Consider the following 26,657-nt stretch of genomic DNA (forward strand, 5'->3'; position numbering starts at 1 on the left):
AATCCAAAAATAACTAGTTTACCCTCATAAAGTGTGGAATGTGATGGAAAACACACATTTCCATTCCAACATTGAAAGACAGACCCATACACAAAAACGTCTATCATCCTTTCAAACGGTTTGCCTTTGAAGGCTATTTAGACACCACTTTTGTCTCTTGGCGTTTTTTTCTCGCTACATTAAACGTACGAAGATGGGACTGCTTTTTATGATTGACCCCTACTCCGCCTTTTTGCAACAAATTCTGTAGATTATTACAACGAAAACGCATGGGATTGGGAACGACATGTTAATACATTGTAATAGTTTATAATTGTGATTTTATATGCTTATCTAATTTGCAACAATTTAAGATGCCGCGTATGAGAAAAATACAACACAAAGACGCGCAGAGAGGGGTGTTAGGCGGGGTCAAACTGTGTCAACCCGAGTTACGTTCAGATGAGCGGCGCTGTAGCTGGATTGCACGCACTGGCGCATGTATCAGTCCGTTTTAAAGACCCTCTTTTCATTTCAGTTTCTTAATGTCATTAAAGAGGCCTATCTGATTGTTAACTTCATGAATGGAATTTATTTTTGAATGCATAGCATGTAGACTAATTTCGTTTCCTCAAAGCCCAGGCTATTATAACCCATTGTAGGCCATACTGAAAAAAGACAAAATAACAGCTTCTAATGTTATTTTGACAATATTCTAAGCTTCAGAGGTAAATAATCTGAAACAGATCAAGGAGCAGAACATTCTTTACGAAATCAGACTAAAAGCATACCTTTACCAGCTCTCTGACTATGGTTTCAGAAATGTGGCCCCAGGTGACGCCGGCTCTTTCTAGTCGTGGTACAGACACACATTCACATAATCACACATTCATCATTAACCACACATTCGACAGAGGCATCAACACCATTATAACGGTAAATTTTAAGTAGCATGTGGTCGAATTATTTAGGGAATGTTTGCTGTTATTTAGGTTCTATCTGCATACCAAATCAATCGCTCATATTCAAAGAAAACTACAAATCCCAATGCGTTGCGTCGACGTCATCATGGTGCGCATACAGCACCAACCCACCATGTCATTAAGAGCAGTAGCAATGTATCAAGGTGCCAGTAGTATGACATAGTTCGATTCTTGCAAATCCCGTCTCAAATCCACGTATCATTTTGCTCTCGTACCTCAATCCGGTGGACGTTGCCTACGTGGAATACATTGTACTTTAAAGCGCTATCGTTATCCAGTAAGCAAAATAAGACGCCTTGATTGTATAGCCAAACACTTGCTCCCATGCTTGTGGCCTGTTTTGAATGCCAAATGTTTACTGCTTGTTTGTTTAAATGCACGCTGGTCATCTATCTTCTTGTCTATCCTATGTACTTTTGCATATTTGAATACGGCAAACTAATTTCTGTAGCTCCTCATAGATATGGGAACCTCAGAGGCTCTTATGTTCAACCACAGTAACAAATAATTATTTTATGGAACTCTTAATTCGTCCCCAGGATGTCTGTAGGCTGTCTGAGGTGGGTGCTGGGTCATGCTGTCAGGGTGTGTGTCGGCAGTGTCAACCCCTGGAGACCAACATCGGTTCTACTGAGTGGCAGTGGTAGATGCACTTCTGCACTCAATTGGAGATGGGTTCAATTCGCTCCTTTAACAACCACGGTTGATGAAACTGGAGAAGAACCGCTGCCCAAAAAGAAAAAGCAAGACTCCAGAGCCCGTGCTTCCATAAGCAGTGTTGGACGGAAGATCCACCAGCGCCACCTGCAGGTGATCAGCGAGATGGGCGAGAACCTCGGCACCATGCACCGAGCAGACGTCCTAAGACTCATGGACGAGCGAGGGCTAAAGCTGGTGCCGCTCAACGAAAACAAAGACCCACCCGTGTACCGCCTTATGAGTGGTAAACAGATCCACGAGGAGCAACTCAAGCTGCGTGAGAAGCAGAAAGCCAAGGGAGGTACATAACGTTGGGAAACACTTCCCGTTGCACTGCCAGAACAGTTAACAATCCCATACAGCAGGGGTGTTCAATCCCAGTCCTCAAGGTCCATTGTCCTGTCTGCTTTCGATGTGTCCCTGCTCCAGCACACCTGATTCAAATGAATGGTCGTTATCAGACTTTCACAGAGCTTCATGACAACCCATTCATCTGAATCAGGTATGTTGGAGCAGGGATACATTTAACATACAGGACAGTGGACCAGGATTGAACACCCTTGCCGTACAGAAACGCCAAGGTGTCCTGCCTAGTTTGACGATTTCAAAACCATCCCTCCAGGATGACCTCGCCACATAGATTTTAAAGTGTGCAAAGATGAACCCTACAGATTAACAGAAGGTCAATCGTTTAATTCCATTCATTATGCGCGACTGAATAGGGCACTCAAACCTAACGTGTGTCTCCACAGCCCCAGTGGAGGTGAAAGAAGTCCTCTTTTCATCGGACATCGCTGCACATGACCTCTTGACCAAACTGAACCACGTGCGGAGCTGGCTGAACAAGAAGAACCACGTTAAAATAACTCTGAGATCAGGACGCGTTCAGCAAACACAGCCACTGGTAAGAGCTTTGTGGAAGAAAAACAAATATTATTTATGTTGACAGGTATATAACAAAACGGCATAACACAAAATGTGAACAAACTTGGCCCAAGCACTTTTCAAAGCTGTCTCTGGAAAACGACATGAAATACATTTTTGTATTCGTAACACACAACGTCATTTTGTGTTTTAACCACAGGACACAGCCCTGGAGCACATGGTGCAACAAATAGAAGCAACAGTCGGGTTCGTCTCCAGGCCCAAAGTCATTCGTGATGGCAAATCCGCCATGTGTATCCTTCGTCCACCTTCTGCTAAAGAGCTGTTGGAGGAGAAGAACAAACCAACTGTGGCACAGCCCGGCGTCCCCGAGTCACAGCCTCTGAAGCCCACAATGCCATCGCCTGACAGTCCAAAAGACTCCCAAGACTGAACCAGGGCAGCGACCGAAATAAAGCATTTTCTATTGAAAATATGGTGCATTTGATAACTTCAAAACAAGCTTGAAAGTGTGAACAGAGAAAGAAAAGGAAAAAAAGCACCCGATGAGGATGTTTAATTCACCAAATCACGTAATACTGCAATAGGGAAAGTCTTAGGGCTTAGACAGTCAGGACAGGGTTACACAAGTTTGTGTCCTTCAGCAGAGATGACAGGTCAGTGGGCTCTGATCCACCGGTGCTTATTTGCTCCGGCTGACGGCTTCCAATGGACTGTGTCGCTTGCTGCTGTGGAAAGAAATCTCTCTTCCCAGGTTTGTATCCACTTAATCTGGAAACAAGGGATCTCTTCGGGCGATGCTTCCTCTGCAAGGAGAAGTAGTTTAAATGTTGGACCACAGTAGTGAACTGAGTGACTGGGCCTCTTGGTTGTTTTGTTATAGAGGTAACATGCTAATACTGCTAACAAGCCCAAACAAGACCATGTACAACTTCTGGATGTAGTGTATGCAATATCATTATCAATCTGCCTCTCTGATTAAATAATGGATACCGTATTGCGGGGATAGTATCACGCCATTGGATTTCCCCCCCGTCTTCTTCTGCCCCCTCTACACATGTAGGTGTTTGAGTGAAGCTACTGACTTTACATTTTAGTCATTTAGCAGACGCTCTTATCCAGAGCGACTTACAGTAAGTAAAGGGACATTCCCCCCAAGGCAAGTAGGGTGCCTTGACCAAGGACACGTCATTTGGCTCGGCCGGGAATCGAACCAGCAACCTTCTGATTACTAGCCCGATTCCCTAACCGCTCAGCCATCTGACGCCTGACTTGATGCATGATGGAGCACAGTCCAATAAGTTGAGACATTTAGTTGTAGCTGAGCATGAGGTTTTCACCATCAGAGGCTGGAGACAGTTATACTCGCAACCATGTATATTATATAATTGTTCATAATATATATATATATATATATATCTTATATTGTAGTATGCTCTGTTCATTTCATGAATCTCACAAACATTCGAAGCCCAAACTAGACTTTAAAAGAATGGCTTTGTACGACTCCACCTTGTCACTCCCAGTTGGCTAAATCAAGATAAGCACAGCAGAAACAATGCAAAGTGAGACAGCATTCTCACAGAAAAACCTAAATGTTTTCCTATTGAACGCAAATACAATGATCTAGTTTCGGTTTGATACCCAGGAGAAGTTGCTATTTTCCGCGAGTTTGGTAGAAAAAGAAAATCTAACCTGTTTCTTGAGTTCAGGATTGTGGACAACACCATGTCGATGTAAGCTTTGCTGTGGACGGAAAAGGGGACATGGGGTACAATTACATGCAACAGTGTATAGTATACATGTACACACTGTATACATTCATGTGTGTGTATGTGTGCGTGACATGAAAGTGCGGTTCTGTGCTTTCCTATTCAGGAACATTTGAAGTGCTAAGTGCTAGAAATAGCAAGCGCTACTAAGCACTAGCTTAGTCTCTGAGCAGGGGGACCAATTGGCCAAATTCATCTGAAAAACGATGGGAACGGAGCAACCTGCATCTCCGCACGCACGTTTTCTGAGATTCGTAAACGCTGCGTACGTGACCGGTATGCACATTTATCCTTCTAGATCCCAATTTAGGGGTCATTGCGTGCACGTGAAGGAGCTCCCTTGTCTACACCACGTCCACTTCCCATCCTTACATGCAGGGTGCGAATGACCCCAAAAGAGGTCAAAACAACAGGACGGGAGGGGGAGTGGGGTCGATATCGTTTTTACCTGTAAATATTACTTTACGCCCTGGAGAAGAAGTTGACCCCCCCCCCCCGATTGTCATTGTATAATTCTCACTCTGCTTACATGGTTGTTGAAATGCCCATAATTAGTCTGGTGTCCAAAATAATTGTCTTGAAAGTCATTCTAAACAAAGAGCTCTTCATCGTAAAAAAAGGAATAGCCAAGGCAACAAAATAAAAGGTAAAGAGGAATGACACCGAAATGTCTCAATGACAGAAATAGAATCAGAGGAGTCATTTGTAGTGGGGTCTCACAAACAGGGCCAAGCAGCTTCATTGGAGCGATATTGTGGCAGCAATCAACTCTGTGGGTGCTGAGGTGTGCACTGTCGGCGATATAAAAACAGAAATTATGCAACTTCAAACAGGCCCAGTGTGTCCATCGGCCATACATACAGCCACTGTACAGGGTTACAGACCTCCCTCATCTCTCTCCCACAGATTAACATAAACTATAGCAGTAACGGAGGGGAGCCTAGTTCAAGTTCATTCTGCCGCTGGAGGGCACGGATGGAGAAGAATTGCAGCATGGTTGAGCGGGAAACTCCTTCCCTCCGAAAATGACCACCGTTAAATTAATCGGACATGTATCATTCGCTAGAGGCTCGATATAGCAACTTCTCTCACACACACACACACACACACACAGAGAGAGATAGACCTAAGATACTAATGCATTACAACCATAGGCTATATTAACCATTGTAGACCTGGTCAAGTCCTCATTTTGACAACAGGTATACTTTCCTACCTTCATGGCAAAGGTCTTTCCACAGCCAGCATGAGGACAGGTGAAGGGCCTCAGCTCCTCATGGAAGGAGCCAATGTGGTTCTGCAGGTTGAATGTTGTGGTGAAGGACCTTTCACAACCCTCTCTGGGACATTTCAGCACCTGGCGCACCTCAGAGTGAACCTGCTGGTGCTGCTCCAGGAACCACGTATCCCGAAACACCTTGTTGCACTTGTTACACGGCAGAAGAACTTGAAAAAAAAAAGGAAAAAAAAAGGCTGTCATTCCACCTCCAGAATAGTAGATCGTTTTCACTGCCTAATGGTGCAAAACAGAATTTGTTTTTAATTCTCAACACCTAGGAAGTTAAATCACTTACCCCTGTGTGATTCTCTTCTGTGCTTTGTGTATTCTGTCCAGGTTCTTCCTATAAAAGAACACTCTTGTTCCACACAGGGGTAACCTGCAAATAAAAACAAACAACTGAACAGTGAGTTTCACTGTGACAGAACATCCATGATTTTCACCCACCCAGCTGAACCGTGTCAGTCTGAAGATTACCTCTGTGAACCTTCTCATGACGTTTCAGTTTGTTGGGGAAAGAGAATCTTTTCAGGCAGCCTTCAAAGCTGCATCTAAAGAGAAATTTGAAAAGAGAAAGGGTGTTCTGATCAGGCGGACCACAAGTACAAAAGTGAACCAGGTTATCAAGTTTACGAGTGTATGAGAAACCTAATAGGTATAGCCTCCTAGCCAAACAACATAATGCTACACAATAGAGTAGGTCTTGGTTAACTTACTGATAGAGTGGCAGCAGGGTGTGCTCTTCACATTGGTGAGACTTCAACTGCTTGTTCTTTTTGAAAATTTTCCCGCAGCCTTCAAAAACACACTATGACAGATTAAAATCTGGTTAGTATCTTTTAATTACCGACAAGCATATACAATATAGTGCACGCCTGTTATTAAAATGTACTTACCACATACTGTTTCTGTTCTTGGTTGTGAATGCGACTGATGTGTTTCTGCAGATTAGCATTGGTAGTAAACCCATTTGTGCATCCGTCCAACGTGCACCTGTCAAAACATAATGCATGACAACAAATCCATGCACTTGGCGTGAAAAAAAGTATTTTCTATTGAATGATACGTCGTCAGTGTAGCCGATTGAGATTTTAAACGCGCGCACACACACACACACACACACACACACACACACACACACATACTGGTGTTGGTGAATTAGAGGGACAATTTTTTCATACCAGTTTTTTGCAACACTAAACTGGCACCTCTTTCCACTTATGCTAGAAAGATGTAGTAAATCTTCAAAAATTCAGTTTGAGCCATACAACACAAATCTCACTTCAAAATGTAGATACACACATCAGAACTCAAGATACAAGAACCTGACGCAATGCTGTATTAAGAGGACAAAAGATAATGAGGTACTTAGCTCCGCCCATGACACAAAGAGTAATTGCCAGGACCAAATTTATTTATCAGGACCATAACCATACACATACACAAACGTTACGTTTCTGTGTATTAAAAAGGCCAAACATGGATAAATGGAATATGAATAAACAGAAAGTATTAGACTGGATTTTACAGCGCCTTCACTAACCCTGCGTGTCCACTACAGCGGAGCGGGCGGCGCGTTGGTGTCGGCTTTCAATTCATTTTCAATGAAACCGGGCGTTGACGCTCCCAATGCCCTACGCAAGCGTCAACGCCCGATTTCATTGGAAATGAATTGGAAGCCGACACCAACGCGCCACTCCGCTCCGCTGTAGTTGACACGCACCGTAAGTATCAGAGCAACAGAATCCTATTTGTGAACAGAAAGGAACATTTATAAATGGCCAAACAATATATACTGTAAAACGTTTATATATTCTGTTGAACAGCCAGTTTGCCATTATAACTGGAACACGGTCAGCCCTCCTCCTGCCTCCACAAGATGAAATATTTAAATTGTCCACCAGTGATATCATCAGAACACAGAGATTACTTCTGGTCTCACCCTTAATATCCCATGTGTCCTGATGATATCACTGATGGACAATTCATCACATTCCCATATTCTATCCAGGATTTTCTTTTCTTTTCAAAGTTACGCCCCGATTCCTTACAAAATCCCTTATGTTTTGAATAGAGCGACCAGCCAGAGCAGGATCTTCAGCCTTCTTGCATTGCTGGCATTCAATCATAGTGGCCAGTTTCCCCTTTTTGATGTGTTCGCCAAAATGTCTCATGACTGCGGCAACCTCCATGGGAGACCATAGATGCTTTTTTGCTCTCCTGGCACTTTCCAGAGATACTAGAAAAAAGACAAATAAATCATTAATGAAAAAAACTCCACTGTAAACAGCTCCGAACAGCTCTTGTTCAGATATAGTTTTTCCCAAAACTAGCGACCCCAGACCCAACCCAATTTTTTTGTGGGCGGGGCTAAATTGGGCTGGCACCCAGGCTAATCCCACTCAGTACCATCTTACTGACTTCACCAAAATATTTTTTTCTACAGGTGCAGCATCGGCCCAATGGTTGAGAACCCTGGTTTAATAAATCTAACTTAATAACCAAATTAGAAAATATATATTCCCATTGCTTTGCTAATTACAGTTTTTTGGTGCTTTGTATTTTGAAAAAATATAACTGAGAATGCATTACGGATTAAAATTGGCATAGAGAAAGTAGTATAAACAGTATCTTGCAGAAATAAGAGAATGGTCATCATATTGCCTTTGGGTGGTATGGATAATTTCTTTTTACCATTCTTCAGTACCTGTCAATAACTTGGTGTTTAGTGACTTGAGTATGTGTTTTCGCATTTACCAGAATGTTTCTTTGTGTTCTTTTTTCCGCTGGGCTCTTTTTCCTTCTTTTTTAGTCTTCTGTTGGGTTCTTCCGCCTTAGCATCAGTGTGTTTACTTTGTGCTGAAATGAAGAAAGGATTAAACAAAAAAATAACAATGGATGAGCATTTATTTGTTGTAGGTAGGGTCGTTAAATAGTAGTAGTTAAATAGTCCAAGATGCTCCTTTATGGGGTTAAGCAACTGATGGATAAATAACAAATAAATTCACTGTAAAGCACTTAGGCTGGAACAACGTTTTGGAATTGCTGGAACATTATTTGCTTATAAGTTGATTTGTCATTGTGAATGATATGATAAGTGCTTTTATTTTGAAGTGCAAGCCAAGGCACTGTAGTTGCTGTCGTGCATACTGAAAAGCAGCAGCCAAGCCTATATGTTCATTGTTGCACTGTTACGTATACAATGAGTAAATTGTTAGATTGAAAAGAATGTCCTGGTCATCAGTTAATACTACTACATCTGTAATCTACATTCACATCTTTTGAAAATTAGCTTACATGCCTCCCATTTATCTGAACTGTTGCCGTGACAACAAAATTGAAACGAGTGAAGAGGGTCTGAATCCACAATGCATTATTTCATAGCCTAAAAGCAATCAAAGAAGGTGACATGTCAGTAGACTGAGGATAAGGGCTAACCTTGTGATAATGGCGCAGACATGCCTGGAGGTTCCTCGATAGGTTGCCCGGCCATCAACAGTCCTGCACAATCTGTAATAAGATATAATATACTTCATTACATACATAGAAATAACAAAGATGAGTATTACAGAGAAAGTTTGGTTAACTTGCCATGTGCAAAGGTAATGTTTACTCTTCTAATAATAATGAGATATCTTATGGTTATATGCCTTTTCCACTGAAATATGAATTCCATGGGACTGAATTTCATTTGGCACATGCAGTCAAGTTTGGACAAAAGCAGACTTTCACAGAATAAACCAGGAAACGTTGATCTAATTGGCATACGGCACCCTTTGCCATCTTTGTATATGACTTCATAGAGGCCCACGAGTAGAATGCAAACCAACTGTGGATGTCTGTTTGCATGAGCACTCAATTGCTATCTGGGGACAAGTCATTCAGGCCCTTACCATTTTCTAGTATTTCAGATATAAATTAACGCCCCCTTTAATATATGTCTGAAATACTAGAAAACAGTAAGACATTTTAGTTACTGACTTGACAGTGAAATTAAAATTGGTTAGGAATACAACAGAACATGTAGTTACACTGTTAAAAGTCTAACCATCTGGTTAGACATATATATATATATATATATATATATATATATATATATATATATATATATATATATATATATACACACACCACACTGTCCTTACCAGTCTGTGGATATGTGAGATTTCCTTCATCGACCTCAATCTCAGCACCGACCTCAATCTCAGCACCGACCTCAATCTCAGCACCGACCTCACTCTCAGCACCGACCTCACTCTCAGCATCGACCTCACTCTCAGCATCGACCTCACTCTCAGCATCGACCTCACTCAACTCTAGGTTGTCTAATAAAATAAATTATATTGCCTTAATGAATTATGAGGTTAAAGTGCTATAAATTGCACAATGTGTGTTCCATTTTGCTACCATACATTTGCTAAAAACAGGTCTAATTTTTTATGTAAACAACTCTAAATGGCATTACCTTCAATTTCAATCTCGTCCAGTGTTTTGCCTTGAAGGTTTCCGAGAGACCCTTTCTCCATGGCAAGCAGCAGTTTGGATATTTTGGCCAGCTGGGTAGTAGCCTCAGGAAGTCTGTAATATTCACGATGAACGCGAATATCGTGGCCAAGGAAGTTAGCAACTTGGTCCAACTCGTGATTCTTGAGGTTCAAGATCTGAGACAAAGTTGCAACATGTTTGCGTAATTGTGTTGACCTGAGGAGCTCAGGTTTTTCGGCCCCACATTCACTGGCATAAAGCCTCAAACAGTCCTGTCCTCTGTAGGGAGTCAGACAATGAGGTATGGCAAAAAGGAACTGGTTTTCTGCCAGAACACCACAGTCTTTTCTTTTTTCTATTAGGCGTGTTATGGCATTCACCATGTCTGGTGAAAGTAACACTGCAACCTTCCGGCCTCTTTTACCCCTTAATTCAACACGACTAAAGTGTTGACAAAGGTGAAGTTCAAATTCTGTCAGTCCAATTGCAACGTCCTTATGCAGGGCACTTGTGTCTCTCTCCAGAAAGCCATTCATCGGCATCTTTGAAATTTCTCCCCCTCTTCTCCTGTTAAAAAGTATTACATTTGCCATGGTGGCTTTACACAGTTGACTATATGATTTTGATGAACTATGGTCTTCCAAGTCTTTCAATGCTTGTTCTGTAGTCTTCTCCAGATGTCTGTGAAGACGTTGAACATCTTCTGTGAAAGGAAGAGTGGAAGGCTTGTTAAACTTCCGCTCGTTCAGCGTTATTAAAGCGATGTGAGAGATGTGTTCAGACCACTTTGTAGCATAGAGAGTTTTAAAACTCTGGGTTGACTTTATCAGCGTACTGTCTTCTGCCATGAGTGCTCTGCAATGTAAAATATCACAGACTTTCCGTAGTGCGTGACCTAACTTTAGAGCAAGGCTTGGAGTATCGAAGCGGTTCTTTTCTTCATCATGCCCACATACTTTCTTGACCGCTTTGATGAGCACATCAAAATTTGCAGGTCTCACAGCATCCTCAAGAGTAAGTATTGAGAATTCCTTGCGAAGCGTAAGCAGAAGTCTTCCAGAGTCTCTGAGTTGCTGGCGAATGTACTGATGTTTGGTGGGATCCTGTCCATATTTGTTGAAGAATGATTGGGCCAGCTGAAGAATGGAGAAGTCACTTCGCACAGTAGAAGTTATCTCATCGTCTTTCATAACAGCTAATATGTTCCAAACACCTGGTGATATCTGCTGACACAGAGCTGACTCATTCATAGAGGCCAAAGACAAAACATTTTTTCTTCCAATCTCTGAAGTAGCTTCTACTGGTTTTGAAGAACATTTTCGAACATGTCGCCACAGATCTCGCCGGAGAAATAATGCCTGGCAGTACATGCAGTGAATGTAGTCTTTTGCATTGTACTTTTTCTTTGATGTGCGTCTTAGTTTTAGTGATCCAACTCCGCTCACCAAGACCTCCAAGTTATGACTGTGGTTTCCCTTGTTGCGAAGCTTTATAAGCATTTGCATACGTTTTTTGGACCTCTTGGGAAGACTTAAAACATGAGCAACATCTGCATGTGTATTCTCATGAGTTTTTAAGTGACGTGTAAACTTTGTCTGCATCTTTCCACAAATGTAGCAGTAAGTTCTATTTTTGAGCAAGGATGATGTGTTTTCTGCTCTAGCATCAGCACCATCATCAACAATGCCTTCGGCATCAGCGTTTCCTACTTTGGCAGTAACTCTTAGAACTTCAAGCTGAGTTGTGCTGATCATATCTTCAGGTAATGATTCTGCAGCTTCAGAAATTGACTCTCTGTCTTCCTCTACAAAACTTCCTTGGTGGTGTCTTTTCTTTTTGGAAGCAGACTTGCTGGTGGAGACCTCACAATTCTGTACTTGTTTGTGACTGAAATCTAAAGGCTCTGATCTGTCATCCCACGAGCTGTTTGATCCATCTATGGAATCAGGAACATACTCCTCTTCTGATGATGCCGCCTCACTTGAACTTTGTTCTGCACAGACCTGATAATGATTAAAAAAACATTTATATTTTGTATACTTGGAAAGCATTTCACCGAGAATAATTCTACTAAAAAGCTTACCACTTGCAGAAGTTCAGTGATGTCCACCTTGTGTTTAACATAACACTTTTTGTGCCAGGACTGATTGCAAACTAGAAAGATAAAATTAAGAATTTATAAAGGAAGGCAGCATGGTAAGTACTTAGTCAGTGCAGCAGCAAATGGCTAATTTTGAACATACAGCACAGCTACACATGGAATCGTTTTTTGGAAAAGTGTTCCTGTGGAATCACGTTCAAAAGATACAGATGAACCCCCCTCCATTCTCAAAAAATTACCTTTACATCTCACACCACTCCATTTCAGAGGCGAAAAAGGTCCTCCACATGTAACACATTTTTCTAAACTTGACATTTCGTCAGGGATGACATCATGATCACAGTCCTGTTGACAAAAAAAAAAAGTGTAATCGTAAGACAGGAATTTTATTCTAACGAACACTTGTGTAGTGTAGAAAATCAAAACCAATTAATAGTTTGTACAATTTTCCTATTTTAACATGAATTAAGGATGAAAGTGACATGATTTGTATGTGTTATATTCCCTGTTGTCAATGAAATTGTTTAGAAATAAACTTAAAACCTTAAATCTACATTAACGATTAAAAAATTATACACCTGTAATTAAAAAAAAATGATAAAAAAAAAAAAACACAACACAGCTTTTTCTTCAACAGAACAAACTAACTAACAAACTAAAACAGAATAAAAACATACACTCACTGAGGAAAAGTTTGGACCCAACTTCTCATCCTCATTAAACTGAGAAGGTGGATCTAAACCTTTGACTGGTAGTGTACATCTTAACATACAGAGCTTTAGAAGATTGAAGTGGATTTATAGTCTTCATAATGTATTAACTTTTATTTAAAATTTAAAGTCTTAAAAGATGAAAATTACCTCTAGTGTGTTGCCTGAAAAGGATCCGCATGCGTCCACATCCTCAGCCTGACATGGCATCTCTTTGGAGATCTGAAATGTAAAGAACAATCACTGAATGTGAGTTTGTTTCTCATGTACAAAACTCAGTCCTCCTTATTCCTGCACCTTACATGTTGAGTATTACACAGGACCTGTGTGTCTGTGCACTTCTAAATGTACTTTCATTCCTTTGTACATGTCATTTCAAAACTCAGTCCTCCTTATTCCTGCACCTTACATATTAAGGTTACATCGTACCTGTGTGTCTGAATACTGCTGAATATCATTCTCATGACTTTATTTCAGACAATAAATATGCCTTAAAAGATGAAAATTACCTCTAGTGTGTTGCCTGAAAAGGATCCGCATGCGTCCACATCCTCAGCCTGACATGGCATCTCTTTGGAGATCTGAAATGTAAAGAACAATCACTGAATGTGAGTTTGTTTCTCATGTACAAAACTCAGTCCTCCTTATTCCTGCACCTTACATGTTGAGTATTACACAGGACCTGTGTGTCTGTGCACTTCTAAATGTACTTTCATTCCTTTGTACATGTCATTTCAAAACTCAGTCCTCCTTATTCCTGCACCTTACGTGTTGAGTATTACACAGGACCTGTGTGTCTGCGCACTTCTAAATGTACTTGTATTCCTTTGTACGTGTAATTTCAAAACTCAGTCCTCCAAATTCCTGCACCTTACATATTAAGGTTACATCGTACCTGTGTGTCTGAATACTGCTGAATATCATTCTCATGACTTTATTTCAGACAATAAATATGCCTTAAAAGATGAAAATTACCTCTAGTGTGTTGCCTGAAAAGGATCCGCATGCGTCCACATCCTCAGCCTGACATGGCATCTCTTTGGAGATCTGAAATGTAAAGAACAATCACTGAATGTGAGTTTGTTTCTCATGTACAAAACTCAGTCCTCCTTATTCCTGCACCTTACATGTTGAGTATTACACAGGACCTGTGTGTCTGTGCACTTCTAAATGTACTTTCATTCCTTTGTACATGTCATTTCAAAACTCAGTCCTCCTTATTCCTGCACCTTACGTGTTGAGTATTACACAGGACCTGTGTGTCTGCGCACTTCTAAATGTACTTGTATTCCTTTGTACGTGTAATTTCAAAACTCAGTCCTCCAAATTCCTGCACCTTACATATTAAGGTTACATCGTACCTGTGTGTCTGAATACTGCTGAATATCATTCTCATGACTTTATTTCAGACAATAAATATGCCTTAAAAGATGAAAATTACCTCTAGTGTGTTGCCTGAAAAGGATCCGCATGCGTCCACATCCTCAGCCTGACATGGCATCTCTTTGGAGATCTGAAATGTAAAGAACAATCACTGAATGTGAGTTTGTTTCTCATGTACAAAACTCAGTCCTCCTTATTCCTGCACCTTACATGTTGAGTATTACACAGGACCTGTGTGTCTGCGCACTTCTAAATGTACTTTCATTCCTTTGTACATGTCATTTCAAAACTCAGTCCTCCTTATTCCTGCACCTTACGTGTTGAGTATTACACAGGACCTGTGTGTCTGCGCACTTCTAAATGTACTTGTATTCCTTTGTACGTGTAATTTCAAAACTCAGTCCTCCAAATTCCTGCACCTTACATATTAAGGTTACATCGTACCTGTGTGTCTGAATACTGCTGAATATCATTCTCATGACTTTATTTCAGACAATAAATATGCCTTAAAAGATGAAAATTACCTCTAGTGTGTTGCCTGAAAAGGATCTGCATGCGTCCACATCCTCAGCCTGACATGGCATCTCTTTGGAGATCTGAAATGTAAAGAACAATCACTGAATGTGAGTTTGTTTCTCATGTACAAAACTCAGTCCTCCTTATTCCTGCACCTTACGTGTTGAGTATTACACAGGACCTGTGTGTCTGCGCACTTCTAAATGTACTTTCATTCCTTTGTACATGTCATTTCAAAACTCAGTCCTCCTTATTCCTGCACCTTACGTGTTGAGTATTACACAGGACCTGTGTGTCTGCGCACTTCTAAATGTACTTGTATTCCTTTGTACGTGTAATTTCAAAACTCAGTCCTCCAAATTCCTGCACCTTACATATTAAGGTTACATCGTACCTGTGTGTCTGAATACTGCTGAATATCATTCTCATGACTTTATTTCAGACAATAAATATGCCTTAAAAGATGAAAATTACCTCTAGTGTGTTGCCTGAAAAGGATCCGCATGCGTCCACATCCTCAGCCTGACATGGCATCTCTTTGGAGATCTGAAATGTAAAGAACAATCACTGAATGTGAGTTTGTTTCTCATGTACAAAACTCAGTCCTCCTTATTCCTGCACCTTACATGTTGAGTATTACACAGGACCTGTGTGTCTGTGCACTTCTAAATGTACTTTCATTCCTTTGTACATGTCATTTCAAAACTCAGTCCTCCTTATTCCTGCACCTTACGTGTTGAGTATTACACAGGACCTGTGTGTCTGCGCACTTCTAAATGTACTTGTATTCCTTTGTACGTGTAATTTCAAAACTCAGTCCTCCAAATTCCTGCACCTTACATATTAAGGTTACATCGTACCTGTGTGTCTGAATACTGCTGAATATCATTCTCATGACTTTATTTCAGACAATAAATATGCCTTAAAAGATGAAAATTACCTCTAGTGTGTTGCCTGAAAAGGATCCGCATGCGTCCACATCCTCAGCCTGACATGGCATCTCTTTGGAGATCTGAAATGTAAAGAACAATCACTGAATGTGAGTTTGTTTCTCATGTACAAAACTCAGTCCTCCTTATTCCTGCACCTTACATGTTGAGTATTACACAGGACCTGTGTGTCTGCGCACTTCTAAATGTACTTTCATTCCTTTGTACATGTCATTTCAAAACTCAGTCCTCCTTATTCCTGCACCTTACGTGTTGAGTATTACACAGGACCTGTGTGTCTGCGCACTTCTAAATGTACTTGTATTCCTTTGTACGTGTAATTTCAAAACTCAGTCCTCCAAATTCCTGCACCTTACATATTAAGGTTACATCGTACCTGTGTGTCTGAATACTGCTGAATATCATTCTCATGACTTTATTTCAGACAATAAATATGCCTTAAAAGATGAAAATTACCTCTAGTGTGTTGCCTGAAAAGGATCCGCATGCGTCCACATCCTCAGCCTGACATGGCATCTCTTTGGAGATCTGAAATGTAAAGAACAATCACTGAATGTGAGTTTGTTTCTCATGTACAAAACTCAGTCCTCCTTATTCCTGCACCTTACGTGTTGAGTATTACACAGGACCTGTGTGTCTGCGCACTTCTAAATGTACTTTCATTCCTTTGTACATGTCATTTCAAAACTCAGTCCTCCTTATTCCTGCACCTTACGTGTTGAGTATTACACAGGACCTGTGTGTCTGCGCACTTCTAAATGTACTTGTATTCCTTTGTACGTGTAATTTCAAAACTCAGTCCTCCAAATTCCTGCACCTTACATATTAAGGTTACATCGTACCTGTGTGTCTGAATACTGCTGAATATCATTCTCATGACTTTATTTCAGACAATAAATATGCCTTAAAAGATGAAAATTACCTCTAGTGTGTTGCCTGAAAAGGATCCGCATGCGTCCACATCCTCAGCCTGACATGGCATCTCTTTGGAGATCTGAAATGTAAAGAACAATCACTGAATGTGAGTTTGTTTCTCATGTACAAAACTCAGTCCTCCTTATTCCTGCACCTTACATGTTGAGTATTACACAGGACCTGTGTGTCTGTGCACTTCTAAATGTACTTTCATTCCTTTGTACATGTCATTTCAAAACTCAGTCCTCCTTATTCCTGCACCTTACGTGTTGAGTATTACACAGGACCTGTGTGTCTGCGCACTTCTAAATGTACTTGTATTCCTTTGTACGTGTAATTTCAAAACTCAGTCCTCCAAATTCCTGCACCTTACATATTAAGGTTACATCGTACCTGTGTGTCTGAATACTGCTGAATATCATTCTCATGACTTTATTTCAGACAATAAATATGCCTTAAAAGATGAAAATTACCTCTAGTGTGTTGCCTGAAAAGGATCCGCATGCGTCCACATCCTCAGCCTGACATGGCATCTCTTTGGAGATCTGAAATGTAAAGAACAATCACTGAATGTGAGTTTGTTTCTCATGTACAAAACTCAGTCCTCCTTATTCCTGCACCTTACGTGTTGAGTATTACACAGGACCTGTGTGTCTGCGCACTTCTAAATGTACTTTTATTCCTTTGTACATGTCATTTCAAAACTCAGTCCTCCTTATTCCTGCACCTTACGTGTTGAGTATTACACAGGACCTGTGTGTCTGCGCACTTCTAAATGTACTTGTATTCCTTTGTACGTGTAATTTCAAAACTCAGTCCTCCAAATTCCTGCACCTTACATATTAAGGTTACATCGTACCTGTGTGTCTGAATACTGCTGAATATCATTCTCATGACTTTATTTCAGACAATAAATATGCCTTAAAAGATGAAAATTACCTCTAGTGTGTTGCCTGAAAAGGATCCGCATGCGTCCACATCCTCAGCCTGACATGGCATCTCTTTGGAGATCTGAAATGTAAAGAACAATCACTGAATGTGAGTTTGTTTCTCATGTACAAAACTCAGTCCTCCTTATTCCTGCACCTTACATGTTGAGTATTACACAGGACCTGTGTGTCTGTGCACTTCTAAATGTACTTTCATTCCTTTGTACATGTCATTTCAAAACTCAGTCCTCCTTATTCCTGCACCTTACGTGTTGAGTATTACACAGGACCTGTGTGTCTGCGCACTTCTAAATGTACTTGTATTCCTTTGTACGTGTAATTTCAAAACTCAGTCCTCCAAATTCCTGCACCTTACATATTAAGGTTACATCGTACCTGTGTGTCTGAATACTGCTGAATATCATTCTCATGACTTTATTTCAGACAATAAATATGCCTTAAAAGATGAAAATTACCTCTAGTGTGTTGCCTGAAAAGGATCCGCATGCGTCCACATCCTCAGCCTGACATGGCATCTCTTTGGAGATCTGAAATGTAAAGAACAATCACTGAATGTGAGTTTGTTTCTCATGTACAAAACTCAGTCCTCCTTATTCCTGCACCTTACATGTTGAGTATTACACAGGACCTGTGTGTCTACGCACTTCTAAATGTACTTGTATTCCTTTGTACGTGTAATTTCAAAACTCAGTCCTCCAAATTCCTGCACCTTACATATTAAGGTTACATCGTACCTGTGTGTCTGAATACTGCTGAATATCATTCTCATGACTTTATTTCAGACAATAAATATGCCTTAAAAGATGAAAATTACCTCTAGTGTGTTGCCTGAAAAGGATCCGCATGCGTCCACATCCTCAGCCTGACATGGCATCTCTTTGGAGATCTGAAATGTAAAGAACAATCACTGAATGTGAGTTTGTTTCTCATGTACAAAACTCAGTCCTCCTTATTCCTGCACCTTACGTGTTGAGTATTACACAGGACCTGTGTGTCTACGCACTTCTAAATGTACTTGTATTCCTTTGTACGTGTAATTTCAAAACTCAGTCCTCCAAATTCCTGCACCTTACATATTAAGGTTACATCGTACCTGTGTGTCTGAATACTGCTGAATATCATTCTCATTACTTTATTTCAGACAATAAATATGCCTTAAAAGATGAAAATTACCTCTAGTGTGTTGCCTGAAAAGGATCCGCATGCGTCCACATCCTCAGCCTGACATGGCATCTCTTTGGAGATCTGAAATGTAAAGAACAATCACTGAATGTGAGTTTGTTTCTCATGTACAAAACTCAGTCCTCCTTATTCCTGCACCTTACATGTTGAGTATTACACAGGACCTGTGTGTCTGTGCACTTCTAAATGTACTTTCATTCCTTTGTACATGTCATTTCAAAACTCAGTCCTCCTTATTCCTGCACCTTACGTGTTGAGTATTACACAGGACCTGTGTGTCTGCGCACTTCTAAATGTACTTGTATTCCTTTGTACGTGTAATTTCAAAACTCAGTCCTCCAAATTCCTGCACCTTACATATTAAGGTTACATCGTACCTGTGTGTCTGAATACTGCTGAATATCATTCTCATGACTTTATTTCAGACAATAAATATGCCTTAAAAGATGAAAATTACCTCTAGTGTGTTGCCTGAAAAGGATCCGCATGCGTCCACATCCTCAGCCTGACATGGCATCTCTTTGGAGATCTGAAATGTAAAGAACAATCACTGAATGTGAGTTTGTTTCTCATGTACAAAACTCAGTCCTCCTTATTCCTGCACCTTACATGTTGAGTATTACACAGGACCTGTGTGTCTACGCACTTCTAAATGTACTTGTATTCCTTTGTACGTGTAATTTCAAAACTCAGTCCTCCAAATTCCTGCACCTTACATATTAAGGTTACATCGTACCCGTGTGTCTGAATACTGCTGAATATCATTCTCATGACTTTATTTCAGACAATAAATATGCCTTAAAAGATGAAAATTACCTCTAGTGTGTTGCCTGAAAAGGATCCGCATGCGTCCACATCCTCAGCCTGACATGGCATCTCTTTGGAGATCTGAAATGTAAAGAACAATCACTGAATGTGAGTTTGTTTCTCATGTACAAAACTCAGTCCTCCTTATTCCTGCACCTTACGTGTTGAGTATTACACAGGACCTGTGTGTCTACGCACTTCTAAATGTACTTGTATTCCTTTGTACGTGTAATTTCAAAACTCAGTCCTCCAAATTCCTGCACCTTACATATTAAGGTTACATCGTACCTGTGTGTCTGAATACTGCTGAATATCATTCTCATTACTTTATTTCAGACAATAAATATGCCTTAAAAGATTAAAATTACCTCTAGTGTGTTGCCTGAAAAGGATCCGCATGCGTCCACATCCTCAGCCTGACATGGCATCTCTTTGGAGATCTGAAATGTAAAGAACAATCACTGAATGTGAGTTTGTTTCTCATGTACAAAACTCAGTCCTCCAAATTCCTGCACCTTACATGTTGAGTATTACAAAGGACTTGTGTGTCTAGACACTAAAATATATCACATACCAGTTAATATTTATAAATATAAGATCAGCATAAATCTATCTACATGTGACAGTTTGTAACATTATAGTACTGGACAAGTTGAAATAGTGTAGTCTGATTAAGTCTTTCTGCAACATTGGCTTTTTTAGGCACTATGCTCATCACTTCTTATATTTTTTACTATATTGACACTGTGTACTACAACTTGATATACCCTTCAAAATTGTGTTCAAAGCTGGTAGAATGATTCTTGACACTATTGTTACAATTCTATATACCTTGCTTCTCCATGGCCAGTCAGAATCACCATAATTATAAGTGATTTCTTCCCCTGGACCAATATCTTTGAGTGCAAATAAACAGAGATAGGGTCTTCCATCCACTCTTGTAACTTTCATTTTGCTGTTTGGATTTGCCTCATCATCATTTACCAGTCTCCCTAATGATCTATCCTCTCTGGCAGCATCAACACTGAAATATCAATTACGCAATAAGAATAATTACACCACGTAAGGAACAGGATTTAGCATATTTAGTGTTGGCATGTCTGAAAAATATTCCTCCACCAACTCAAAATATTCATCTGGCACTGTATTTCATACCTGAAACTACTTTTACTGATGATGAGGCAGAAAATGTTTACATCACTGTGTTAAGATAGAAATTTAGAAAAAAACACTTTAAAACTGTCACATACCATAACTGTTGTCCATTGAACTGGAAATCAAACAAAAAAACCTTGAGTGCATCATGGTAAACTTTCAATCGGTTTTCCTGTTCCTTTCTACTTATGACTTCCCCTCTGTACTCAATAAGGAAATCTCCTTTTTGAAAGCACCGGCAGCTGAACACACCCCGACCTGGAAGTACATATAATAAACTTTAAACAATGCAGAAAATCAGTTAATTGATTTAATTTGATGTCTTTCTGTGATAAGTAAAAAATGTTACAACATTTCTAAAATGTTTCTGTGGATTAATCCATAAACAATTATTAAATAAAGTATCTATCTAGATCAGTGGTTCCCAACCCTGGTCCTCAAGGCACCCTGTCCTGCCTGTTTTAGGTGTTTCCCTGCTCCAACACACCTGATTCAAATGAATGGTCATAAGCAGGCTTCTGCAGAGCTGGATAACGACCCATTCATTTGAATCAGGTGTGTTGGAGCAGGGAAATATCTAAAACATGCAGGACAGGGTGCCTTGAGGACCAGGGTTGGGAACCACTGATCTAGATATACAATTATCTTCCCAAAAATACAAAATAACAGCTTCTATTTTGAGCAGTTGCTTGTCTCCTTTTCAAATAAGAAAGATGTTCTGATCATAATGATCATAAAACAAGATCTATTCTCCTAATGTGCAGTTTAAAAATAGATTATAAGTAAAAAATAAATACAACATCTTTGCGTAATAAACTCTGTAAACCTTTGCTAAATAAACTCACCTTTAAATGAATTAATATATTTTACATCAAACCCTTCCCTATCTTCACCTAAAGAGCAATAATAACTGGCATCATGTTTGGGATTACTTTTTGCTCTCTGTGGCCTTGTTCCTGCCATCTCCTGCAAAGATCAGATGGTGTTAACTTGAGCAACAACACATTACTGTATACAATATGATTGTATGTTAAAAGTATGAATTATTAATAGTTAGTAATATTAGTAGTAAGTACACCCCTGTTCAGACTGCAGTTTCTTATTACAGACGCTTCCACTAGAGTGAGTTATTTTTCCAAAACGGAAGCTAGCTAGCTTTAGTTAGCATGGAGGGTGCAGAGCACATGCGCTCTCTGAGCCTATAAATGTAACGCTTTTCTTTGGCCAAATATGTGTGTAAAGAATGCTGATATGGGATATGAAACATAACCATTAGCTAGTCAATGTGCAAGCAGCTTCTCTGTTGAATTCATACATTTGTAAATCTGATTCTGAAAGAGTCAGTAGGCCTACGTGCCTCCCCAGCCACGAACCTCACCGCACGTCACTGGCCGCTTGCTAATAACTAGCTAAACTGTCGTAGATCAGATGCTTTGGTGCATCCAAACATCAAGTAACTACACCATTCTTACATAACAATATGTACATAAATGTTTAAGGTATATTAAATGGTTCTTACCTCGTCCTGCACGCAAAGGAATGAAAGGTGTTCAATTAAAGAGTAATGTTTCGCGGCAGAACTTGACGTATTGTACCACGTTGATAGAAGAGGAGGGGTATGACAAAAAAAGAGCATAATGTTTGATTTATTCAGGAACAAGAAAACAATTGACTTACGTAATGTTTTGTTAATTTAATTCAATATTTCAAAATAAATGGTTTATTATACATTTTCCTTTTATTAGGCGGCAACAGTCACATGGTATCTCCCACTATCTTGTTTAACCCTGTATCAGGCAAGTGACTACTTTTGATCACTTCTACTGACCTCCTAAATGATGTCACGGCACCTATTAAAAACAAATTTTTATTTAGAGACATTTTGTGATTGGTATTTGTTATTATTAATTTTCACCCAAATGAGGTAGCTTAAACCCTTTATAAACGTTTCCTTCCTCTGGAAACTGTTGTCTATTGGCAGACACAACACCAGCAGAAAAACATTGTCTGATGTACCTGCCTATAGACTACCTAGACAATCTCCATGTATGCAGAGTAGTGGTATTACATGGGCATAAGGACCTAATATCAATCTTAATAGTTTTATGCTTACAGCAAAGTAAGTAATCGTGATATATTTGCACTATTTTTTAAATCAATGCTTTTTATTTGGCTCATGGTGGCCCCATTTCTGAGTCAGTATACATAGCCAGTCTTGTTGATTATTTGGCTGAGGGCATTCAGGCTTAAGCAGAACAGCAGTGGGAACAGAGTATCTCTGCATCTCCTTGGTAAATGCTATATTTGATGGAGACTTGTGCGATTGGCTTGGAGTTGGCTGAAGGTTTTGGTGTTCACAGCCTCATCAATATATAGAATAGAAACATCCCCCAGTGGGGGAAATTCAAAATATTTATAAAAAAAAAAACATATATATGAGGCTTTTCAATTTCCAATGATCCTTACTTCTATATTAGTGACAGATTTTACTGGAATCTACTGTACTGGCTGCGCATAGACTCTGCCTTGCCGTGAAGTGGACTGGCTCCTTCACCCCACTGTTCACCTGCTGGATAAAACCCACTACATTTGCCTCCATTTCTGCACAAGCCTTGCACTCATGGTCAACATAGCAGATAAATATATGTACTAATCTGCTAAAATAGACCTCCACTGCTGTCTTAACTGTATGAGCATTTTAAATTTTTCAAGCTGCTATAGAACAATCAGATCATACCGTTGTGAAAACATATTTTTAGACACCCCATGCATTTGTTAAGTGTTGCATAAAGAATCACTCTGAGGTTCAAATCCACAAAAGACATCCTCGGCTAAGTAATCAACAGTGAGTGAGCAGATAAAAACTCAGTGAAGTTTGAAAGCTATACAGAAACATGCTTAGCTGGAAGTAATGGAAGTGTTATTTTTGTTCACTTCATACACAAATCCTGTTGGTTTTTATCAATCTTTCCATCATACTGTGATAGTCTCGATTGGCGAGAAGGTGATGCATGTACAAATGATCTGCTCTATTGTGGCTTTAAGAATGTAATTTATAATTTCCTATTATTTTTATCACAGTTGAATATGTACTTTTCATTCTCTCAATGACATAGACTGTGTAAATAGTGACGTGAATTAGAAGGACAGTGTAGTAATTATCAGGACCTTCCGGCAGACAACCAATCAGCTAAGGCGCTGTGTGAATATTCATGAGGTCTTGCTATTACACAACCTGCCATAGGGGGCGCTGTGGTGATACACAGATTATACACAAAATCTGGTTTATGTGTATTAAACGGACATCTTGTTTTTTTTGCATTTTTAGGGTTAATGGACCAATATAAACCATTCTACGCTTTTAGAATTTTGTCAAAATTAGCAGGACACTGCTCCTGTCCTGTTAATACAAAACGTCCTTCTAGTGTGGTGTGTATTCTGACCAATTGTCCTGTTAAACCACATGCACAAACACACACACACACACACACACACACACACACACACACACACACACACACACACACACACACACACACACACACACACACACACACACACACACACACACACACACACACACACACACACACACACACACACACACACACACACACACACACACACACACACACACACACACACACACACACACACACACACACACACACACACACACACACACACACACACACACACACACACACACACACACACACACACACACACACACACACACACACACACACACACACACACACACACACACACACACACACACACACACACACACACACACACACACACACACACACACACACACACACACACACACACACACACACACACACACACACACACACACACACACACACACACACGCAACAACACGCTCGCTGACAGCCTACTCACCGAAAGGGTCTCTCCCCGCTGTGGGTGAGCTCGTGGCGCGCCAAGTGGTACTTGGTGCAGAAGGACCTTCCACAGCCTTCGCGGTCACACACAAATGGTTTCTAATAAACGACAGCAACTGAATGAGTGAATATGCGTAAACAAAAGACTTACAAACCTTACACACTCTATTGCTAGCTACGTACTGGTGTACACTAGTTGTCAGATGGCTTCCGCATGGACCAATGAGTCTAAACGAGTTCCATCATGCTAGGCTAATACTGGCTAGCTACTGTTGCTTAAAATGTTTCTTACCACTCCAGTGTGTTTGCACATGTGGGCTTCGAGTTTCCATTGTTTGTTGTAAATAGCTTGACAGTCAGGGAATGAACATATGAAGCTTCTGAGCTGTCGTGGCTGCTGTTTGTCCATTTTTACACAGGAAATGTGTGGTGGGACTTCTTTTCCTTTTTCCTTTGGCGGTCGACGCTAAACAATCTGTTTGACTGCGTTCTACTGCCCTCCGCAGGGCAAGCTGGTCATAGAGTTGTCAGATGATACAAACTAGGCCTATGTACCAGAGGCTTAAAATGCTCGTACACGAATCATAACAAATTACAATGTGTAATTTCAGAAAACACATGGGGGCGTGACAGCTATCAAACGTCCTGAGGTTTAATTGAATATGTCCAGTGCTTCCTTTGTGGAATGTTGTGTTCTGCACAATATTGCTATGGTTAATGAATGCCACTTGGACATGACAAAGGAGACTAGGCAATGTGGAGATTTGAGGCAGACACTGTAGCACCTATGGGACATTTAGTAATAAAATGTGGTACGATGGCACAGTGTCTTGCACTGTCGACTCACAGCAAGAAGCCCCTGGGTTCGGTCTCTGCCTGTGGCACTATTCAGTGCTCAAGTGGGCCTTTCTGTGTGGAGTTTGCATGTTCTCCTCGTGGTCACGTTTCCTCAGCAAAGAACTCCAACAAAACATGTGCAGATACCTGGCCAGAACGTGGCCGAGCATGACTGACTGGCCCACCGTTGCCTTGATATGGCTGATCACAGCTCCTGGCGTCCCTTGGAGGAAGGACGGCAGGATGAGATCAAAACAGAGAGCTAATTCTATAGGTGGACACTAGAGAATGAGTGTGTGTGTGTGTGCGTGGCCACTCCCAGTGTGTCACATCGCATAGATGTTTCTTTTTTGAAAACATTTGATTTGAAATGGTTTAATTTGAAGTGTAGCCTATGCATTATCAGGCAGAATAAATTAGATAAACCTAATCATGATACACATTTATGAGTGGTTTTGCATATGATCAACTATAGGTATCAACATAGATTTGGTGAATTTCCATCTCGGTCTTGTGAATTTAAATGGTCTTAATCTCACTCAGCATGGTACCTCATTTATTTTCAGACAACTCCATTTTGTAGCATTGGGCACCGGATTGGTTGGCACCAGCCACTTACTCAATTATGCAATTATTCCACCCACATGGTGGAGCCGGTCTCAACCAACTTCCGGATTAATTGCCCGAGCAAGATACCAAATTATTTTTATTTTGCGAGCATCAGACAATAGCCTTAGACCACTATAGTCTACAACACCAGCGCCTTCGCTGTAACCGTGGAGTTTTAGCTGGTAAGCTTTTGCAGTACCTTGTTGTTCCTTCTGTAGCCTAATTACTTACAATTATCTTCCTTTTTTTACAGAAAAATCTTACTTATTCTACCTTTAATTGTTCCCTAAATAGTGTAATATAGATGCAATCTGAAAAATAAAACTGTCAACTGCCTTTTGCACCCAGAGAATCACTGTAAATGTTAGCCCCCCATCACTACTTCCAGCCTTGCCCATCCCTCTCATGAAATAGTCCTCCTTAGTTTTGTTTTTACAAGATCATTTAATAAGAAACTATAATCTGGTTTTGAAATGGAAAATACCACTCAAGACTACCATCCAGTGGTCACAGAGGGCATTAAAACTCAATACTGTCAATTTTGTG

The 26,657-nt window shown here is 40.3% G+C and overlaps 3 protein-coding genes and 1 long non-coding RNA gene across 5 annotated transcripts; 1 reads left to right on the forward strand and 3 right to left on the reverse strand.

The window, feature by feature from the left end:
* The first annotated feature begins 1,063 nt into the window (after nucleotides 1-1,063).
* Nucleotides 1,064-3,019, forward strand: mtif3 (mitochondrial translational initiation factor 3). The gene is made up of 4 exons (XM_062453668.1): nucleotides 1,064-1,239; nucleotides 1,502-1,962; nucleotides 2,414-2,565; nucleotides 2,746-3,019. The coding sequence occupies exons 2-4, from the start codon at nucleotides 1,503-1,505 to the stop codon at nucleotides 2,977-2,979; spliced, it is 846 nt and encodes a 281-aa protein (XP_062309652.1). The 5' UTR covers nucleotides 1,064-1,239; nucleotide 1,502; the 3' UTR covers nucleotides 2,980-3,019.
* On the reverse strand, nucleotides 2,453-25,158 carry gtf3aa (general transcription factor IIIAa). Of its 2 annotated transcripts, none has more exons than XM_062453667.1 (9): nucleotides 24,958-25,158; nucleotides 24,664-24,764; nucleotides 6,494-6,590; nucleotides 6,314-6,405; nucleotides 6,070-6,148; nucleotides 5,893-5,971; nucleotides 5,535-5,764; nucleotides 4,242-4,292; nucleotides 2,453-3,352 (listed from the first exon to the last, which is right to left on the reverse strand). In XM_062453667.1, the coding sequence occupies exons 1-9, from the start codon at nucleotides 25,072-25,074 to the stop codon at nucleotides 3,149-3,151; spliced, it is 1,050 nt and encodes a 349-aa protein (XP_062309651.1). In that variant the 5' UTR covers nucleotides 25,075-25,158; the 3' UTR covers nucleotides 2,453-3,148. The 2 variants fall into 2 exon arrangements, with proteins under 2 accessions (XP_062309651.1, XP_062309650.1); XM_062453666.1 differs by having other exon boundaries at nucleotides 5,893-5,976; nucleotides 6,075-6,148; nucleotides 24,958-25,157.
* Nucleotides 6,631-13,118, reverse strand: LOC134013899 (uncharacterized). The gene is made up of 8 exons (XM_062453665.1): nucleotides 13,044-13,118; nucleotides 12,423-12,528; nucleotides 12,166-12,236; nucleotides 10,063-12,085; nucleotides 9,743-9,922; nucleotides 9,036-9,107; nucleotides 8,355-8,456; nucleotides 6,631-7,836 (listed from the first exon to the last, which is right to left on the reverse strand). The coding sequence occupies exons 1-8, from the start codon at nucleotides 13,101-13,103 to the stop codon at nucleotides 7,601-7,603; spliced, it is 2,850 nt and encodes a 949-aa protein (XP_062309649.1). The 5' UTR covers nucleotides 13,104-13,118; the 3' UTR covers nucleotides 6,631-7,600.
* Nucleotides 20,443-21,719, reverse strand: LOC134013903 (uncharacterized). Its single transcript, XR_009928995.1, has 3 exons — nucleotides 21,597-21,719; nucleotides 20,847-21,009; nucleotides 20,443-20,620 (listed from the first exon to the last, which is right to left on the reverse strand). It is a non-coding gene; the product is annotated as an uncharacterized LOC134013903 (long non-coding RNA).
* Nucleotides 25,159-26,657: the final 1,499 nt, after the last annotated feature.

The sequence above is a fragment of the Osmerus eperlanus genome, chromosome 27, assembly GCF_963692335.1.
Source record: "Osmerus eperlanus chromosome 27, fOsmEpe2.1, whole genome shotgun sequence".
Classification (NCBI taxonomy): domain Eukaryota; kingdom Metazoa; phylum Chordata; class Actinopteri; order Osmeriformes; family Osmeridae; genus Osmerus; species Osmerus eperlanus.

Bases quoted from the DNA above. Each gene is read 5' to 3' on its own strand.
- mtif3 (XM_062453668.1), top strand. From the start codon at position 1,503: ATGTCTGTAGGCTGTCTGAGGTGGGTGCTGGGTCATGCTGTCAGGGTG. The intron at 1,963-2,413 runs GTACATAACGTT...GTGTCTCCACAG, and splicing joins GAAGCAGAAAGCCAAGGGAG to CCCCAGTGGAGGTGAAAGAA. The intron at 2,566-2,745 runs GTAAGAGCTTTG...TTTTAACCACAG, and splicing joins TTCAGCAAACACAGCCACTG to GACACAGCCCTGGAGCACAT.
- gtf3aa (XM_062453667.1), bottom strand. From the start codon at position 25,074: ATGGACAAACAGCAGCCACGACAGCTCAGAAGCTTCATATGTTCATTC. The intron at 5,765-5,892 runs GTAAGTGATTTA...TTTTTTTTCAAG, and splicing joins CAGAAGAGAATCACACAGGG to TTCTTCTGCCGTGTAACAAG. The intron at 3,353-4,241 runs GTTAGATTTTCT...TTCTCCTTGCAG, and splicing joins ATCCTGAACTCAAGAAACAG to AGGAAGCATCGCCCGAAGAG.
- LOC134013899 (XM_062453665.1), bottom strand. From the start codon at position 13,103: ATGCCATGTCAGGCTGAGGATGTGGACGCATGCGGATCCTTTTCAGGC. The intron at 12,529-13,043 runs GTAATTTTCATC...TTTTGTCAACAG, and splicing joins TTTCAGGCAACACACTAGAG to GACTGTGATCATGATGTCAT. The intron at 8,457-9,035 runs GTTAGCCCTTAT...TCTTCATTTCAG, and splicing joins GTCTGCGCCATTATCACAAG to CACAAAGTAAACACACTGAT.